Source organism: Sturnira hondurensis, unplaced genomic scaffold, assembly GCF_014824575.4.
Source record: "Sturnira hondurensis isolate 20B ecotype Veracruz unplaced genomic scaffold, ASM1482457v3 Scaffold0022136, whole genome shotgun sequence".
Classification (NCBI taxonomy): Eukaryota; Metazoa; Chordata; class Mammalia; order Chiroptera; family Phyllostomidae; genus Sturnira; species Sturnira hondurensis.
The window spans coordinates 5,015,699-5,037,105 of record NW_028094767.1 but is presented as its reverse complement, the minus strand read 5'-3'; the positions used below and the strand labels follow the sequence as shown (position 1 = coordinate 5,037,105).

Below are 21,407 nucleotides of genomic sequence, written 5' to 3'. Positions count from 1 at the left end.
CAAGCACACTCCATGCTAGAAGTACAGAACTAGAAGCTGGAGGCACTTGGAAAGAACTCCCAATACGGATTACATAAAGACTGATTTGGTCCAACAAACAGGGCTAAATTTTTTAATGTGTAGAGCGTACACACAAGGGAAAAAATGATATCAAAAACCCTGTTAGGGCTCACTCCCCCTTGACTTGAGAGAACCGAGTTCCATGAACCAGCTGAAGACCCTGACTGCTTGGTGCTCTGTGGTGTGCCCTGGGACACGTCACTCACATGCACTGTCACACAGAAGGATTAAGTGTGATCGATAATTTATATGGATGCTGGTAAAACAGCAAGCCAATGTGATCACGTCAATAGAAGTAAAGTGCTTGAGTGGCCGGGCAATACCTGGCTTATTGATGAGAATACAGTGCGTTAGCTGAGCTGCCTGTTTAAAACGTATGAGAAAAATGGTGAAACGTAATCAGTCATTCGGCAGCAGTGAAGTTCTCGGTGTGAGGGAGCTGACGAAGCACTGAAGTGAAAGCAGGGGTTTCCACCCTGGACACCGAGCAAGGCTGGATTTAGGGGGTCCGTCAGGACTCTGAAGTGGCCTGCAAACACGCCTGTGCAAGTGCCTTTGTGTGTCGCTCCAGGGTTTGGGCCCAGAGCTTTTAAAATTTAGAATTTTAAAAAGGCCTATGAAGCTCCCCCCCATATGCAGAGAATTTCTGTCATTGGGTGGTACCTTCAGGGGGACAGTAAAGACTTTTTAATTTCTCTGTAGAAAAAAAGGCACTGATACAAACATACCTAGAGAAATAGAGTAAGTTACAATTTTTAATGTATCTAAATAAGTTCAGTGACTTCTTTTTATTGAACATGATTATTTACAAGAAAACATGCAAGAGATTAAGAAACCACATTTATTTCTTCTTGGGTACAACCAGAGATGTTACCTCAACCTTTAAAATAAATAATCTCATCAATAAATCTTATGCATGGCAGGATAAAATTTAAAAAGTAAAATTTCTTTAAAAAAAACAGAAAGTAAAACTCCTCCTTTGCTTTCAGTTTGGTATACAGTACAATTCAACAGAAATCCAGGCTGACCGTGATAACCAGCACGTGCTGTGCGACCATCCCCCACGCCTGGCACTCTCTTGCCACTCCGGAGAGAGCACGTTGCTGGAGACTCTGAGCACCAGTTCTGTGGGCTGAGGTGGGGGTTCTTCATAACTAGCCAGTGACTCTCTGCATAGCCAAACGGTAATCTGAGAACATCTAAATAAAAGTGAAAATAACTACTGCAACTGAGGTAAACCAAACTGTTGTTTTTGTTTATTGGCTCGGTGGCCCACAATATATCACATACGTATAAGCACACTAAAGTTCAAGATCCTGGGAACAGGACTATAAATTTATTTAAAGGGAGGTTTTGTGTGTTTGTACCGATGACTCTTCTATCTCCCCTCTGAGGGAAAGGAAAGGGGATGTATGGAATAGCACCATTGTCCTAAATCAGATTGTCAGGTAGGACTCCCGTAATAATGCTGAAGGTAACACACGGCCATCACTTGCCCCAGCTTCGGTGGTATTTCTCCTCCCAGCTCCTCCGCCAGGGGCGCTGTTTCCAGACAGCCACGCAGCGCTAAGCCCTTCACTGCACTGGCCCTTTGCTGAAGGCCCGCTGCCCAGCCTGCACGGTGCAGGAGGCTGGCTCGCAGAAACCAGGGAGGCCAGGAGGGCCCGGGGGGCCGGGCACGCCAGGAATTCCTGCCACCCCAGGAGGGCCTCGCTCGCCATCCCGGCCATTCCTCCCATAGCTGGCAGGGCCCGGATCACCTGAAACACAAACAAAATCGCAGTGTGAAGAGAACACTCAAGGCTGCAAATGGCAGATGGCGCTAGACCCTACAGCCCCACAGTGTGTCCACGGGAGCTTTTGCAAATGGTGGGTGATGATGATGATGACGGTGAAGAAGACGATAAAATTCCTTCACTGAAGTTGGTTTTCTTAGAAATTCCAAGTGGAAGACCTTGCGTCTCTAACCCACATCTCTACCTGGAGAGGTGTGTGGTCTAACATGGTAGCCTCTAGCCATGCAGGTCTGCTGAGCACTGAAGTGTGGCTAAGTCAAAATGGATAAACTACAGGCGTACAACTCGCCTAGACTATAAAGACTTAGTACAAAAAAATGTGAAAGATTTCATTAATAATCTTTGTATTTATTATATAATGATGCATTTCGAACATCATGGGTTAAATAAACTATTTTTAAAATTAATTATACCTGATTCTGTAGACTCTCTTAAAGTGATTGCTTGAAGATTTATTTTTTCCTAATCCCAACACTGTTTTCTTTAATTTTATTGAATTTATTGGGGTGACATTGGTTAATAACATTATATGGGTTTCAAGTGTTTAATTCCATAATACATGATCTGTATACTTTGCTGCTGACCACCCAAAGTCAAGTCTCCTTCCGTCACCATACACTTGTCCCACGTCACTCTTCACAATCCCCCACCCGCTTCCCTCTGGTAACCACCAAGCTCCTGTCTGTGTCTGTGAGTCTTTGTTCACTTGTCTTATTTGTTCCTTCCAGCTTTATATCCCACATACTTTTTCCATCTGACTTCTTACAAACGTTAAACACACACATGCAACTGGCATTTGTGGTTCCTGTTACACGTCCTTTGAACAGCACTCCTGTAGCAATGTCCCTGGTTTCCAATAGGTGATCGATATCCAGACAGGGAGCAGAATGCTCAGTGATTGGAAGAGACTTTGGAGACAGACAGAGGGCTCTGTGTCCAGCTCTGCCAATAATAGATAGGGTGATGTCAACCAGTCACTAATTTCTCACTTTGCGACGAGATAATGCCTTCCTTATAATTAAATCTATGCCTGAAAGCATCTGATAAATGGGGATATTCTGGGGATATTATTGATTAATATCTTCAGAGAACTACACAATACACCCTGCAGAGTTCCATGACACTCTTATCAGGGGTCTATACCAACAGGAACTGCACCCAAGTGTCGGTTCCCCCAGGGCACTCCTTCCTTTTCCCAAGTTTGCAGTTGTTAGGTTCCCCCAGGGAGGCACTCATGACAAAGAGGGATTTCCACTGAACATTCACCCCACCTCCCCAGCAGTGCTTTCACGCCATTATCGCAAAGGTGGTAATAAGAAAGCATGGAAATCAACCTGGATCTGTGACGATCGTGTAGTTCGACAGAGACCCTCCTCCCACCTCAGCCATAGAATCTGGCCACTCAGCCAAAAAGGCTAAAACCAAATGTACATGTCAATGACTCATTTTCTTAGGTGGACTTTCCTTTTGAATGGTGTTGAATTTTCCTTTTCTATTTCAGTGATCATATTACATATGTCTCTTGTTGGTCTTATTATAGTGGTCTGGTCTTATTACATGATCTTTTTACACATACCTCACATACTTTTAGAAGGAAGGTAGGTTAGAGAGCCTGTCTTACCTATGACCCCCATTCTCCCTGGAGGCTTACAAAGTAGATCCATATAAAGCAATGTTATAGGACAAAATATTAATAAGTTTTAAGAGAATAATCATCTTTGACAATGTCCATCCCAAGGCGGTAGGTAAGCAGAGATGTAGATAATTTCCCCTCGTTTATTTTATAAGCTTTCATTTGACCATATTAAGTTGTGATGAAGCCAGTGATTGTGTTTTCCGCAAAAAACGAGGCCCCTGAGAAATTTCCTCTCTCATCCAGAGCACCTATAAGCGAAGCCTTAGCAGAACCGTGCCTTTGGGAGAGCTTGTTCAGATCTCCTCGTGTTGGGGGCACCTAGAGGTCATTTTTTAAGTTAAAGATATAGACCATAGGTCAATGCATATAAAAGGTGGTTTTCATGCAACTTATCAGTAGCAATACCCGGTTTACCTTAAGATCAATCATGATTAGAAGGAGAAAATGCCCAAAGAAAAGGCTGCAAACAAAATGAGCACAGGGATAAGGCTGGTATGTGGGTTGGGAGGGGCAGAAGGCAGCCCGTGAACCAACTCCTGGATCTGTAAATAGTCTAAATGGAACACAGCCATGGTAGCTAGTTTACACATGGCTTATCGTTGCTTTTGCACTACAGAAGTAGAGCTCAGTAGGTGCGATAGAAAACGCACATGGCCCTAAAGCCAAAAAGCCTGCTCCTTTACAAAAAAAGTTTGCTGACTCCCAATGTCATAGAGAAACGGCCCTGTAAGTCACCGCCGTCTTTACAGGAAGAAAACCAACAGTACAAGTGTAATGACAATTGGGATGGATGATGAGATTCCGCCTCAGCTTTGGGGGGCAGCAGCAGGACTGAGGCCCATGGTGGACAGGGGTGCGGATGCCGCCAGGGCTCTGCTCCAGCTGACAGCTGCCAGGAGGGAGCGTGGGCAGGGCCACCAGAACCTCTGATAACGTTCAAAAGAAGCCTGGAAACTGAGCTATTAAAGAATTATCTCTCAATTTATAATGTAAGCAACTAACTCAAACTTTTATTTCACATTTACAGAGCCGGCCTCCTGCCTAAAACTTTCAATGTAAGGAAATTAATTCTCTAATATGCAAACTATTAAAAAGCAGGAGAAAAGCTTTCATGTTTAGCTCCCCAGTTCCACACATTCTAGGAGGTTTTTTGTTTTTCACTTGAGTTCATTTCAGATTCCTGTTCAACCTTTGAGGAAGGACGTGTAGAAGTCATTCTGTCCAGCCTTGCTTTATCTTCTAAAAGTCTCATCTAGCCCAATTTTCCCTCTAGCAAGGACAGCAATTTACCCCTTAGAACTTAGGGTGATGACTCATCGTCACCATCACCATCACCTGCACATAAAACACTCTCCCTTAAGCCTCCACCCCGCACTGTGCTCATCACTGACCCATGTCCTCCTGTGCAACTGAGAGAGAGGAGGGGTAAACCACCACCCATACTCCCCTACAGCTAGAAAGTGTCGGGGTTAGCAACAAGGGCCCTTAGCCACTCCCCTAACCTTACTATGTTTCCATGCCTCTTAATTGCTAACTCTGCTGAGGTGTGTGTATTGTGTCTGTGGGTGTGGTGATTTGGCTTAATTCATTGGGCCTGAAAGTGGAAAGAGGCACAATAGCCCAGAGTTAGCATGAATTCTTCTAGACCTCTACTTCTCATAACTAAGGGTGTTTTTCCAAGATTTTGCCCTGTAGAAATGGCTGGGGGTGGGAGGCGGAGAAACAGCCTTCACATAACAGACTGTCGGTTTCTGGTGAGCCCTGACACTGAGCATTTACTCACAAAGGTGCTCTAAAGTCACCGTGTGAGAACCTGCCGTGGGAATAAACCGATGTCACAGTCCGAGTCGTTCAAGACATCCAGCAGCTGCATGGACAAGTATCTATAAACTACTTTTCAAGTCTGAAGGAGAAAGTGCAGATCTGTCCTCCTGCTTTGCCTGCCTGGTGTGTGTTATCTATAGCACTTGTGTGTGACTCCACAGTGTTCTGACATTTCAAGGACCTACAGAGTCCACAAATAGCGCCCTTTTTATTGCAAAATCATAAGCATGTAATTCTATAACATAACAATATCACACTCAAGCACACTATATTGACATCTTAGGTGAAATGTCTGAATTAAAACTATAAGTTATTACAACCATATTATTACCCTACCAACCATACTCAAGCAGGCGTTACTTCTGCCAGACCCTGTATAAAAATGGTCAAAACATTTCATGATTTTTAACTGAATGTCTGTCATTATCTGTGCAAACACCAGAGGGCAGTCATGTTACATCAGTGGAGGCCAAACCCCACCAGAACATTCTGACGGGTCTAATACAAGCTACAGAATAAAAGGGACTATTTGAAGATCTTAAAAAAAACAACCCTGAATTTAATTTTAAGTATTAAGTATGGTATTCGATATTAACCCACTGGTAAAGTAAAATTTTTGTACATGCCAGGAACTTTCCTATATTTTTCACCTTATGCTACACTTAGTTTTGCAGTGTTGGATACAGCACATATGTTTAAGAAATTGATATAAAGTGGTTTGTTTGTATAAGATCGCCACAACTAAATTAAATAGCTACAGCAATGGAAATAGGATAAATAACTACTGCCAAACTTATAGCTAAACTGAGTGTGCTCTTTGCTTGTTTTTTCCCCCACTCAGTATTCAACAATCAAGCTCACCTATACGCATACTTTGCCCAAGCACCCTGAACAGCCCACTCATTTGGTCGGCAGCACGAAGCCAGCTCTACCTCCATGTGCAAGAATGGAAAAGCATCTCAGCTCCCAAGTCACAACCCTGGTGGCCACATATGTATGCGGTCTCCCATTTAACTCCCAGACCTCATGAGTTTGAATGCCCACAAAGGAGGTGGGCATTCAAATTAAATTATTAAATACTTTTCTTTGAAATCCTCAGAGTGCCGAGGAACTCCTCACAAAGTTCAGTGGCATCAGGCATAGAGATCACTCTTCATGAGATGACTCAGTCTAGTAATACCACTAAAGGCCTCTCTCTGGTAAGAAACCAAAGGAGGACCGGGGTCAGGGAGGCTGTAAGGTCCCAGGGTCTCTAATGTGATGCACACTGCTCTGTGAGAGACGCACAAAGGGAATCAAGACTCTAAGAGGTTAGGGGACAGACAAGCCATCATTTTGCCTACTAAGTACACCTGGATGCAGAAAGCATGCATAAACATTTGCCTCTATCAGTTATTACCTGAGAGAACTTTGTCAGGGCTGATGACCTTTGTAAGACTCTATTTCCTCAAATACAAAAAGAGAAATAACAGTAATAATAACAGCTAAATTTGCAGAATGTTTGCCACATGCCAGGCACTATTGTAAGTGCTTTATATGTATTAACATATACATAGATCCTCCTAAATAACTCTCTAGGGTAGATGCAGTTATTGTTCCCATTCTGCAAAGGAGAAACTGAAGCACTAAGAGGACAAGTTGCTAAAAATAACATAGGGAGCGATGCATATGCCTCGGCAGGCTAGTTCCAGGGCCTGGACTTCTTACATCTCTGCCCCGACTACTCCTGACTATGAGAAGAAAGGAACTACATGGTGTATTGGTACTTTTAACCACAGCAATACAGCCAAAAAGAGTGCCAGTGTAATAATGACCTAGGGTCCATGTTAGGCCAAGTAGCATTACAGCCACAGAGGGCTTTGTGATACTTAACCCTGAACAAGGTGGCAGATATAAAGGGGAGAAGAGAACAAAAATTGTCCAGGAAGAATAAATGAATTCTGATAACTGATGGATAATGAAGGTCTTGGTTACATTTTTTTCAAATATATCACATGCGTTAGCATAAAGAAGAATGACCAAATGATCTTTATTCCATTCAGGAGGATTGAGTCCCAAATCCAGCAGATGAAATAACAGAGGAGGCTGTAGTTATATCTTGTCCTGCAGACTCTTTCTTTTAGGTAAGATATGTATTTACGTAGCAGGTTCCAGAGAGCTGCTGTGTAAATATTGAAGGTTCCCCTGGGTCCTAAAGTCCTATTACAATTATGTTTGTGACAGACCAGAAGTCACATTTCTAATGACATTCCAAACTCCACCAGGAAAATTTAAAATGGCCCGGCCTCTCAGTGGTCAATTAATCAGTCAGATGATTTATGCCAGTTAGTACTTCGAATTTGTGATTTGGAGAGAAGATTTTTGGGGAGGGCAGGTCTGAGTTGTTAGGGGTGGGGCTGACTGAGAGGAGCTGATTGCTGCCGATTCAGAGCAGGAGCAACAGGCTGCAGGGGCGTAACTAGGGTCCAGCTGTGACCCAGCTCTCCTTCATCTACCTCCAAAGCAAACCTGGACTTGTTATATTAATGGTAGTAATAATAGCCAACATTTCTTGGTTATCATGAACACCAAGCACTTATCATGGCCAGAAACTATCCTAATGACTTTACATGGGTGGATTAATCAGAATTATGCTACCACAAATACACTATCTTATAAATGGAGAAAATGGGCCACAGAGCAATTACGTAACCTGCCCAATGTCATACAATTAGTAAGTGACAGAGTCCAGATTTGAATCCGGGGTGTCTGACTTGCGGAGCCACACTTAGCATGCTAGCTCTGGGGACGGAATGACACAGAATGGATTGTTCGGGACCTCGCTGGATTTGGAAAATCCATAGCTGTGCACACTTACACACAAACAAAAGAATGTCAGCTGACCTAAAATCCCAAGCCCTGGGCCTGTGCCTCAGCGAGCGAGATAAATATAGTCCCCTTGTGCCTGTGTGCTTTTGAAAGTTAGCTTTAACTTTTAAAAAATGTCAAATATCCTTTCAATGAAAATGTAACAGAAGCACAGGAGGAAGAAAAAAAAAGGACCAGATTTCAGAGTGGTACCTGGAAGGGAGGGGCAAGGGGTTGCAAAGGCAGAAAGAAAGAGGACGGGTCCTGGGGGTCCTGAAAAGGGGAGCCCATAACATTGTTTTTAACAAATCAAATCTAAGTATTAAATCCAAGACCAGTTGTAACAGATTTATTGTTTTTCATAATGGAGACAAGATGACAACCAGGTAGAGCCGCCACTGATGAGCTTGTACTGCCTTACCATTTTGCCCATGCATGGATATTTCATCTATCAAAATGCAAATCGGCCAAGCCCAATTTCGGCAGAGCAATGGCCCAGGAGCACTTGAAAACCAGTCAGACTCAGGGACTCCTAGTGGGCTACTGCAGGTGGGGAATCGTGCGCCCCCTGGTGGTACCCTGAGACAGTGCACATAACAGACCTAGTCTTCCTCAAACTTCCCATTTGTAAACTGTTGTTTATCAAGAGATTTTTTTACTGTACTTGAAAAATAATTAAATAAAATTTTTAAAAAGGGAGATTTTTTAAATGATGGTATTAAATGATGGTATTTTATCAGCTTTAACCCCTCCTGTTGCTACCATTGATGAAGGAGAAAAGCACTCAGTAAGTTCTATTTCCTTTCTTTTTCTCTAAACATCTATCAGTGAATCTTCTCCTGGCCCATTTAGTGCCAACCAGATTCTTTCCTTTTCCATCACAGAAAAATGCATCAATTTGGGGAAACCTCTTAACAGACCCACAGTTTTAGCAAAGCAGTGTTGGAGCTATCTCCAAAGTGTGTTCATATTTTTAAACATATTTTAATGAGAAAGCAATCCCCAGGAGCAATGAAATGTATAATTAGAAAGCAATGATGTTTGGGGCTGTAATTATAGCCATGATTGACTATGTAAGCCCGTGGCAAAATTAAAAAGCCATCATTACTTTTTCTAAATTTCCCTAAAACAAGTTTTTCAAATCCATTGTGAAAGCATGTGCCCCCCTTTTCCCACACAGCTCCTTTTGCCTGGACTCTCCTCAGTGGCAGAGGTTTGGGAGCCTTCCCGAGCAGCAATAAGAGAAGTTTGCAGCAAGACAGCACGTCCTTCGTGCTCTTAAACTACTTGGCTTTAGGTCCTGCTATGCTTTCCCTCGCTGGAAATGACCTTGTAGGTCATTTTCCCAGGGGGTGAGTGTGTTGCAGCCTGGTCTGCGGGGGACAGAGTACGCAGTGTGTAGAGAGAGGGCAGATGCCCGTGAGAGAACCCGGGCTCTCACACACAGGCTGCTGTGTCCCTCAGCTCACACAGCAGTGACGTGTGGCTTGTGGCCATGAGTAGGAATGTCCAGGATTATTTATTTATTTGGATATGGGGTTTTGGAGGGTCCAGGACATTTGAAACAGGAACTTTAAAAATAAAATTTTAGTTACTCCCTACACAAAACGAATAGTTTGTAAACTTGGATGAATTTTTCTATGGCTCTGACCTTTTAGTTAAAATGTTTTAACACACAGGAGACTATCAACTGGCCTTGAAGTGGAGAGGATTCCATTCGTTCAGAATTTCATAATGAGTGTGTGTGGCTAGACCAACAATTTTTTTAAGCATCTCTTTAAATAATTAACATTTCAAGTCCTGGCATATTTTCTGGTAAAGAATACACATATGATTTAGAAAACATTTAACTCTTCATTAAGGTTGGTCTGGAAAGTTGATGTGAACCATCTTGAGTATCACACGGCATGCTTTTAGTGATTAATGAGCAAGTGTTTTAAACACGGTGTGCCTCAGCTGCCCGTGCCCTGCTAATGGCTCAGCCTCACCCTGCCACACGTCACACTTACCTGGGAGACCTGCAGTTCCAGGCAAGCCCTTGGGACCTCTTCCTGGAGGGCCGCGCTCCCCCTTTTCTCCCAAGTCACCTGCATTTGATTAGAGAAAGGTTATTGTTTCTACATATCTATAAAAACAAAACCCACATTCTGAAAGCAAAGGGTCATAAAATTACCACACACTAGATTGTGGCAAGGCAAAAATCAGTTTAATTATAATAATAGATCTAAGAGAAAAAATCAAATAATCATATTCATAGATGCTGAAAAGAGGTTTGAAAGAATTGAACACATTCCTGAAGCAATGGTCAATAAGATAAGATCAATGGCTACCTCCTCCACATGGAAAAACGTACTCGCTCAACCCCAAAGCTAGCGTGATGCTTGATGGGATACACAATAAGCAATTTCACTACAGTCACTATAATGATGTCGACTTTATCATTATTATTTAGCATTTGGTTTGGGGGGTTAAAAACATCCATTTTCAGTTATAGGAGTATGTATCTTAAGCCCTAAAAAATCAATTCAAAACACAATACAAAAAATAAGAGATAATTCAGTAAAGTAGCAAGATACAAAATTAATACATGGAAATCAATAAATATACAAACACATTCATATATACAAACAAAAGCCAGTAATGAGTAGTAAAAAATGACACCACTTATAATAGCAATTAAAATAGTAAATCCCAGGAATAAGTTTAATCAGAAATATGCAAATCCAAAATGAAAAAAACTAAGTTTCTAAAGGTTACAAAAAGACTGGGAAAATGTCCTCATAGGGAATGACATCATCATAAAAAAGTATCAGTTCTCCCTTAACTTACTTTTCATCACGATCCCAATAAAAATATATCTTTTGTTTTAACCAGAGGTGATTCTGAAGTTTGTGTAGAAAAACACAGCCCTGGCCACTAGTTCATTTTGTTAGAGTGTTGCCCAGAGACACCAAGACTGCAGGTTCTGTCCCTCACCAAGGGCCACACATTATGTAACCAACAGATGCATAATAAGTAGAACAACAAATCGATGTTTCTTTCTCACTCTCTCCCTCTTCCTCTCTCTCTAAAATTGATGCATAAAAAAAATAAAAAGACATTAACCAGAACTATGCCAAGTCATAAGAACTCCAAAAAGAAAAGCAACTTGAAGGGAATTAAACCTACCAAATATTAAACCACCAAAACATCATGGGACTGGTACGTGAGTAGACAGACCGAATGAGAACAGAAAGTAGACAGAATGAAAGAGAATAGAAAATCTAACTACCTATTCCAAATACATATATAGGAATTTGGTTTGTAACAAAGATGGCATCTTAAAGTGGGAAAAGTTGAATAATTCAATAAATACTATTGCACAAGTGGGTAGCCTACGTGAGACAAAAAATGTTGGATCTATTCCTCACATCACAATCCAGGATAAACTGCAAATGTAGCAAATATTTTAAATGTAATTTAAGAACCAGAAGAAAACAAGGGAGAATTGTTTTAAAACCTCAAGTTCAAGTTGGCCTTTCTATTATGATATGAAGCTATAACTCTTAATACAAACAGCTCCTGAAATCAATACAAAAAGGCCAACAACACAATAAAAAATAAGCTTAAAATACGAGCAAGGAAGTCAGTGAAAGAAAATAAAAATGGCTCTTAACTCTATAAAAAAATTTCCTGACTTCACTCTCATAACAGAATTGATGTAAACTCAAAATAACAAGGTTGCTATTTTAACCTATATGCCTATATGATCAGCAAAAATTCCAAAGTTTAATTAAGGATATGTTAGCAAATCTGTGGAAAAATACACTATTACACATTGCTGATAAGAGTATAAATTGGTAGAGTCTCTCAAAGGGCAATTTGGCAATATTTATCAAAATCAAAAATGGAAGTACCATTTTACCCAGTAATTCCACTTCTAGGAATTCATCCTAGAGATATAGATAGGGCTTCTGTTGATATTTGTACAAAAATGAAGCACACGCAGTGGTGTCCCTGGGGCCTTACTGACATCGCAGAAGATTGAAAATAACTGAAGTGTCTACCAAAGGGTTAAATAAATACATCATGGTGCTTCTACAGATGCCCAATGCAATTGGAATACAATGCGCTCTGAAGAAGAACCAGGAAGCTCTTTGAAAGGATCTCCAAGACATTGTGCAATGAAAAACACAAGGTCCAGATCACTTACTACAGGACGATATGGTTTGTTTTTTTAAAGAATCTAGGAAAATATGCTATATTCATTGATCCTTGCATATCATCATTAGTAAGGATATGTAAGAAATTAGCAATAATGATGACCTAATGGTAAGAAACCAGGAAACTTAGTAAATGGGAGTCATGGGTGGCAGAGAAATTCTCTACTGAATATCTTTTTATGCAGTTTAAAATTCTTGAATAATGTAAATTTACTATTACCAAAAAGAAATTAATGAATTTCCCAAATGTCAAGTGTGCTGTTAGAAGTGTCTACGTTTCACTACAGACTCAGTATGTGCAGGGACTATGCTGTTGGCTGCAGCCAGCCACGTGCATTTGCAGGACAGTTGATTAAATTCAGGGCATCAGCAGCCACTGAATGGAGCTGCGCTAATTATCCTGCCCCTGCAGAGACCAAACCCAGAAACCTGGCCTCATTAACAAAGTGCTGCAACACCTTCGTTAACGGGTCCTAAATGACTTCTACTGCCCCCAGTACAAGGCATTATTCCACTATCTCATTAATATAGTATTGTATTTTTTTCTACACTTTTAGAAAATGCAGTGGTATTTTATAAAGAACTCCACACATAATCATTTTCCCCAAACATCTATTTCGGCCCAACCTCGTTCAATACTGAGTCGTTGTTATAATTTAAGAAAGAAAAGCATGTACACAGCAAAAATAGGAAAGATAGATGTACAATCATCGATACAGTAGTCAGATAGTTCTCATACTCTGATTTTAACTGTGAATGTTCTTGTGCAAATATTTTTACAGGGAATCAATTACATTTCTAAACAAATCAAATTTATATAAATAGTGTGTAAGGTATTTATAGAGCTCAGGATGAACTCACGTTCACATAAGCTCTTTTTTTCCCTACTCATCATCAATATAGCTATATTGTATTAGGAAGATATGACAACTGGCATTTTTAAAACCAGCAGCAGAATCTCTCTTGTTAACTTAGCAATTTAAATGTCGTATCACTGTAATTCTAGAGACTGGCAATGAGAAGAGAATCTTTAAATGTGCCATATTTTTTATACATATGAGATGAAGATTATAAATTAAAATGCAACTTTCACACACATAGTGAAAGTTAAAAACATTCCAGTGAGAGACCCCGACAACTTTAAAATGTTGCTTGCAAGGGAGGAGGCTGCTATCCTAGCTGCGATGCTGCGTTTCGATGATCAGTCATAGAAAAACACAGTTTAGCTGAACCCAAGGCAGCGACGCTGCAGACTGCTGCTCCACAGAATGGCTGTCTGTCGCCGGGGTTCCTCTGCTTCTGCAAACCCTGATAATGCCTTCTTTTGAGATGTTCGAAAAGTGGCTCAAGGAACAAAAGGGCCACCTTTGTTAGCCTGTTGTGTCAGAAAAGACATATAAAGAGCTTATAAAATCAGCTTAGATAAGGTATGGAGGGAAGGATGCAGTTTTTAATAAAGGAGCCCTAACTGTGGCCTCTTATAAGCCTGGCACCATTTCAAAGCTTCCAGCGGCTGGACAAAATTGAATATGGAGAGAGAGCTCAGTGTTCATCTTAAAGAGAACTGGAGAGATAAACTATAGGAGTTCTGGCCAAGATGGAGGTGTAGGGAGATACATTTCACCTCCTCAAACACAATCAAAGTAAGGAAACCAATTTAAAAACAAAAAAACCCCAGAACTGCCAGAATATTGAACTGTTTGGAAGTCTGACACTAGGGAGTTCAAGAAGAAACATTCATCCAGACTGGTCGGAGGAGCAGAGGCAGGCAGCCAGGGTGGAGACAAATAGCAGCAAGGCCATGACTTGAGGACCAGGCAGTCCCACATTCACGAGCAGATAAACTGGGAAGAACAACTGAGGAGTGAGACAGACTGTACAATTCAGGGTTCAAGCGCCAGCAAAATAAAGCCTCAGAACCACTGGATGTAAAAACCGGTAGGAGTTGTGGCAAGGAGAAACTGCCAATCTCTCCAAAGCAGGGTGAGAGCTGAGCAAACAGCAGTGTTCCCTTTCTGACCCCTCCCCCACATACAGCACCACGATGCAGTGAAGTGGGTTGCCTTGCCCTGGCCAATACCTAAGGCTCTGCCCCCTACAATGTAACACATGTGCTGAGGCAAAGAAATATGGCTGAAACGAAAGAACAGATCAAAACTCCAGAAAAAGAACTAAGCAATGAGGAGATAGCCAACCTATCAGATGCAGAGTTCAAAACACTGATAATCAGGATGCTCTCCATGCTTGATCAGAAATGACTGAGTATTGTAGCAAAAGAAAAGGAAGACGTAAAGGCTATACAAGGAGGAACAAAGAAAAACATACAGGGAACCAACAGGGAAAAGATAAAAACTAAGACTCAAATCAAAAATTTGGGACAAAAGGAAGAAATAAACATTCAATCACAACAGCAAGAAGCAAAAAGAATTCAGAAAAATTAAGAAAGTCTTAGGAACTTCTGGGACAACTTTAAATGTTCCAACATGTAAATCATAGGGGTTCCAGAAGGAGAAGAGAAAACTTGTTTGAAAAAATAATGAAAGAAAACTTCACCAATCTGGCAAAGGAAATAGACATGCACATCCAGGAAGTTCAAGAATCCCAAAGAAGTTAGACCCAAAGAGGAACACACCAAAACACATTATAATTAAATTGCCAAAGATTTAAGATAAAGAGAGAATTTTAAAAGCAGCAAGAGAGAAGAAGAGAGTTACCTATAAAGGAGTTCCCATAAGCTACCAGCTCATTTCTTAAAAGAAACCTTACAAGATAGAAGGGGCTGGAAAGAAGTTTTCCAAGTCATGAAAGGCAAAGACCTACATCCAAGATTACTCTACCTAGCAAAGCTATCATTCAGAATGAAAGGGAAGATAAAGTGCTTCCCAGGTAAGATCAAGCTCAAGGAGTTCATCACCACCAAGCCCTTATTATATGAAATGTTAAAGGGACTGATCTAAGAAAAAGAAGATAAAAAACTATGAACAATAAAATGACAACAAACTCACAACTATGAGCAACTGAACCTAAAAAAACATAAACAAAAAGAAACTAAGTGAACAACTAGAACAGGAACAGAATCACAGAATTGGAGACATCACATGGAGGGTTATCAGTGGAGAGGAGGAGGGGGAAGAATGGGGGAAGAGGTGCAGGGAATAAGAAGCATAAATGGTGGATACAAAATAGACATGGGAAGGTTAAGAATAGTGTAGGAAATGAAGAAGCCAAAGAACTTATATGTATGAGCTATGGACATGAACTAAGGGGGTGGCAGAATGCTGGAGGGAGGGGGGTACAGGATGAATGGGGAGAAATGGGAGAGAAAAGAATGGGACAGCTGCATAATCAATAAAATGTACTTTAAAGAAGAGAACTGGAGAAAATTTTTCTCTGAGAAAACCACCTAAACCTTTGTCCTACTTTCAGCTACAGGAACTCATGCCACGGAGCTTTCTCATGATGAACCAAACAGCTAAAACTGAATAGATTCTCATCACTCCATGGTTGCTATTTATTTCACTTATTTGCAAGTTATTAATCAATGATCCCTCTTCTTATGAGCAGCTTAATATTTGAAAAAGTGTTAGCCACAGTTATGACCATACTTTCTCAAGCCTTCCTTTACATATTGGCATGTCTGTCTGACTCACACCGAAATACCTGAAAAAAATATACAGCTTTACTCAAAAAGACCTAAAGTAAATCCACACCATAAACATTTAAAAACGGTATTTACAACACCTTGGGAAAACATATTTGCCAATGATACCTCAGACAAAGGTTTAATCTCCAAAATATAGAAAGAACTCACTCAACTTCACTCAAAGAAGACAAGCAACCCAATTAAAAAATGGGCAAAGGACTTGAACAGACACTTCTCCAAGGAGGACATACAGAGGATCCAGAGACACATGAAAAGATGCTCAATATAGCTAGCTATCAGAGAGATGCAAATTAAAACCACAATGAGATACCACTTTACACAGAATGGCCATCATAAACAAAGAAATAAACAACAAGTGCTGGAGAGGTTGTGGGGAAAAGGGGACCCTAGTTCACTGTTTGTGGGATTGCAGACTGGTACAACCACTATGGACAACAGTATGGAACTTTCTAAGAAAACTAAAGATGAACGTGCCTTTCGACCCAGAAATTCCATTATTAGGAGTATATCCTAAGAACCCTGAAACACCAATCCAAAAGAACCTATGCAGCTCAATGTTCATAGCAGCACAATTCACGATAGCCAAGATTTGGAAGCAACCTAGATGCCCATCGGTCAATGACTGGATCAAAAAGCTATGGTACATTTACACAATGGAATTCTATGCTGCAGAAAGGAAGAAGGAGCTCCTACCCTTTGCAACACCATGGATGGAACTGGAAAGCATTATGCTGAGCGAAATAAGCCAGGCAATGAAAGACAAATATCATATGATATTGCCGTTAACAGGAATCTAAAGGACAAAACAAACAAGCAAGCAAAATATGACCAATGACACTCAAATACTGAAGAGGCTGACAGGGTCTAGAGGGGAGAGAATCATAGAGGGAAAGGGGATGGACTCACATGAACAAGTATAAAGGACACATGGACAATAACTAAGGGTGGGGGGTGGAAATGGGAGGGAGGGGGGAGCACTGGGCGGGGGGTGGGCAGGGCTGGGAATATAAGACAGAAAACTGTACTTGAACAAGAATTAAATTTTAAAAATGATTTTTAAAAATGGTATTTACAACACAAAAGACTGACTTAATACTAAGAAAAGTGAACATAGGCCAGATCGACGTCTCTCTTGCATCTGTTGAACAGACACAGAAAATGTGCAAAGTGCATTAGCTGCGACCCTAATATGTTTGTGTAATATTGTACAAAACATATTGATGGAAAACAAAAATATATGTATATATATGACTTAAGCGTTTTGAGTCTTATTTGAGGCCTATTCCCACTAGCTACCACTGAAAATGTTCCACTGTATTTTCCAGAGTAATTTTTAAGGAGGAAAACAGGAATTTGATTAAAATACAGCCTGTTGAAAGCTTTAGTAAAACTTATCCCTTTGTTATTTATGTGACAATTTCTCTTGAAAAAGAATCTCTCTGTGACCCACCCCTTCTTCAGTTGCCATGGGGGAAGGTGACAGGGGACGGCGAAGTGCATCGCTTCTCCAGTGGGAGGCACATTTATGTCCCAGATGGTCAAGTGCTTATCTCGGGGCAAATGTGATCTGTAACCTTTGGATGGTAAAAGACTTCATGTTTCCTATAAAATACTATTGTTAATGCATGGGGTGGGACAAGAAAGGTCAAGTAGAGANACCCTGAAACACCAATCCAAAAGAACCTATGCACCCCAATGTTCATAGCAGCACAATTCACGATAGCCAAGAGTTGGAAGCAACCTAGATGCCCATCGGTCAATGACTGGATCAAAAAGCTATGGTACATTTACACAATGGAATTCTATGCTGCAGAAAGGAAGAAGGAGCTCCTACCCTTTGCAACACCATGGATAGAACTGGAAAGCATTATGCTGAGCGAAATAAGCCAGGCAATGAAAGACAAATATCATATGATATTACCGTTAACAGGAATCTAAAGGACAAAACAAACAAGCAAGCAAAATATGACCAATGACACTCAAATACTGAACAGGCTGACAGGGTCTAGAGGGGAGAGAATCATAGGGGAAAAGGGGATGGACTCACATGAACAAGTATAAAGGACACATGGACAATAAATAAGGGTGGGGGGTGGCAATGGGAGGCAGGGGGAGCACTGGGCAGGGGGTGGGCAGGGCTGGGAATATAAGACAGAAAACTGTACTTGAACAAGAATTAAATTTTAAAAATGATTTTAAAAAATGGTATTTACAACACAAAAGACTGACTTAATACTAAGAAAAGTGAACATAGGCCAGATCGACGTCTCTCTTGCATCTGTTGAACAGACACAGAAAATGTGCAAAGTGCATTAGCTGCGACCCTAATATGTTTGTGTAATATTGTACAAAACATATTGATGGAAAACAAAAATATATGTATATATATGACTTAAGCGTTTTGAGTCTTATTTGAGGCCTATTCCCACTAGCTACCACTGAAAATGTTCCACTGTATTTTCCAGAGTAATTTTTAAGGAGGAAAACAGGAATTTGATTAAAATACAGCCTGTTGAAAGCTTTAGTAAAACTTATCCCTTTGTTATTTATGTGACAATTTCTCTTGAAAAAGAATCTCTCTGTGACCCACCCCTTCTTCAGTTGCCACGGGGGAAGGTGACAGGGGACGGCGAAGTGCATCGCTTCTCCAGTGGGAGGCACATTTATGTCCCAGATGGTCAAGTGCTTATCTCGGGGCAAATGTGATCTGTAACCTTTGGATGGTAAAAGACTTCATGTTTCCTATAAAATGCTATTGTTAATGCATGGGGTGGGACAAGAAAGGTCAAGTAGAGATCTGTAGAATCAAACATCTCCAAATGTGTGACAGCACAGATTGATCAAGAAAATCTGCTTACTTCTTTTCTGCACATACCCCAAATTTTAAGAAATAAAATGAGAAAAGATGCTGCTTTAAAGGAATCCTATGACAAGAAACAGATAAAGGGAGCTGAGGAGAGAACTTCTGTTGAAAAGAAAAGGACTATATCAATTCTGGAGTATAGGCTCTGCCATAAATAACAAAGAAAAATTAGGGGAAATCCCTTCTACAATCAAGCTGACAAATGGACTTAGAGGTGGAGACATTTTCCAGGTTCCAAACAGAGAAATATGCCTTTCTTCCCTTCAAAATTCAGTTTCTCTGCCAGGGCCAAGCCAGCCCACCCCAGCCACAATTTGGAACTTTCCAGAAAGCTTCACCCATATGTCATCTCTGTTTCCAGGGTTTCGCCACCCTGCTTGCGGCGCATTAAAATCACCTGAGCTGTATTTTTAAACCCTGATGACCAGACCAATTAAATCAGAATCTTTGGGAATGGGGCCCACACGTGAGTCGTCCTTCACGCTCCTCACGTGTTTCCAGCGTGCAGCCGGGACTGAGAGACGCAGCCTTAGGCAGACTCTCCTAACCTAGCAAGTCAACAGACATCCTCACTTCTTAGAGGAATAAGATGGGACCTCAGGAGAGTTCTGTTACTGATGAACACAGGTAAGCTCTATCCAAATGTGGAGACTTCCTTTTAGCCAAGACAGTAGGGCTGCGATCTCTATGGTCCCTACAAGGTGTCCCATTTCAACAGGAAAATGGACCCAGTGCATTTAGCTGCATTGGAATCAGGGAGCAGTGTGTTAGGACACAGACTGCTGCCCCCGACCCCTGCCGGAGATTCCTATTGGTGGGCCTGGGGTGGGCTGGAGAGTGTGCATTCCTAATGTGGTCTCTGGTGGTGCTGTCGGTCCAGTGGCCACTCATTCAGACCCATTGCTCTGACGTAAACTCCTAATAGCTAAGGAGACAGCCTGGGCTCTGGCACTGCAGGGCCAGCCAAGTCAGCAATCACCGAGGCAGAGGGGTTTCGTACAAATGGTTCACAGAGGGAATGGGAACTAACCTCAGAAAAACCACCTACGGCATGAGTACCTAAACTAATAGCTGGAAGCAGGACAAAGGTGGCTGTCTATGTGATTTTCTCAGAGGAAATTTCTCTCCAGTTCTCTTTAAGATGAACTCTGAGCTCTCTCTCTCTCTGTATTTGATTTTGTCCAGCCTCCAAAAGCTTTGAAATTGTGCCAGGCTTACAGGAGGCCCCAATTAGGGCTCATTTATCAACATGCACATGCCCAAAAAATTGTAATTAAAGAAACTATTCCAGTGGAGGATACAGTTAGCCAAGTGCATCAGCAATGCATTTATAGATCCAAAAAGGCAGCTTGCTTACCCTTTGACCGTTCACACCATAATGTTTAATCCTAATTGGAAGAGCACCATTTTAAAAATGAAAGTCCTTCTCTTGTTTTTGATGCCATGCTTTTTTGAAGTTTCCTGGAAAGTTGTCACTCATCATGATACAGAAAGTCCTCACTTTATTCGGTCCTCTCCGTAAATTATTCAGGGCACACACGCCCCAGGCTGACATACTTACCTCACTCAACTAGCAAGTGCCATCCGAGGCAACCAGTCCTCCTGAAAGGCCTGTTTAATACCTAACACACAGCCCTATTTTTCTGAAAAATGCTGGGTGCAAGGGCTTAATGTGCTTGCAGTAAAAGGGGAAGACACCAATGCTCTTATACTCTCTCACATGTTAAAGAAGGAATAGGGTTAGGTTGCACTTCAGAGCTGAAAAGAAAATCCATCAAAACCAAGTGTCCAATGTCACTTTTTAGAAGAAGGGAAAGGAAGCTTCCACTCGTGATGTAATTTTTCTTATCTCTTGCTCACAAATCTTGTTAGTTTAAGTAATGTTTAATGTAAATATTCTAAGGCTGGTTGTCAATTTAGAAGACCTCGACAATAATTTCAGGTTCTAGAAAAAATTAACTGCTGAATAAACCTTCATTAGGCCCTATAAAGTTTACTTGGAACTATGAAGAAGGCATAGTATAACTGAAAAAGATCGGTGCCGAAAGTCTGAGGACCTTAGCGCCAGCATTTAGTCTACTGCCGTCATACAGCAAGGTTGAGAGAATCCCACGTAACAGTTCTCTAATCTTCACCATGTTCAGTGCAAAGGAGAATAATACGTCTTATCTCACAGAGTATCTGGAACCTGGTCGGACACGAGAATATGTCTGAGAAAGGACGATGTGTGTCCCTTGGTTCCACCTGGGCAAAAAGGCTTACCTTTAGGCCCCCTCAAACCGAGAGCACCCGGGGGCCCTTTAATGCCTGGGAGGCCACGAAGTCCCATCTGGCCTGGGAAGCCATTCTCTCCAGGGGGCCCTGGGGCACCAGGGGGTCCAGGCCTCCCAGGGAGGCCAGAAGCCCCTGAGTCTGGACGCTTGAGGCTAGCAGCCATCTCAGCAAGATGCTCTAAAAGATAATAAACAAAACAAACGAGAAGTGTCAGAAACGTGGAAGTGAGACTAATGAAAAC

At 41.4% G+C, this 21,407-nt stretch overlaps 1 protein-coding gene across 2 annotated transcripts in view; it reads right to left on the bottom strand.

Annotated features, from left to right (window-relative positions):
- Positions 1-1,289: 1,289 nt before the first annotated feature.
- Positions 1,290-21,407, bottom strand: part of COL9A1 (collagen type IX alpha 1 chain) — an 88,836-nt gene continuing 68,718 nt past the window's right edge. For both annotated transcript variants that reach the window (XM_037034332.1, XM_037034333.1), the window contains 3 exons: positions 21,155-21,343; positions 10,173-10,250; positions 1,290-1,820 (listed from right to left, as the gene is read on the bottom strand). In XM_037034332.1, the coding sequence (XP_036890227.1) occupies positions 1,636-1,820; positions 10,173-10,250; positions 21,155-21,343 (452 nt within the window). In that variant the 3' untranslated portion in view covers positions 1,290-1,635. The remainder of the gene's footprint in view (positions 1,821-10,172; positions 10,251-21,154; positions 21,344-21,407) is intronic.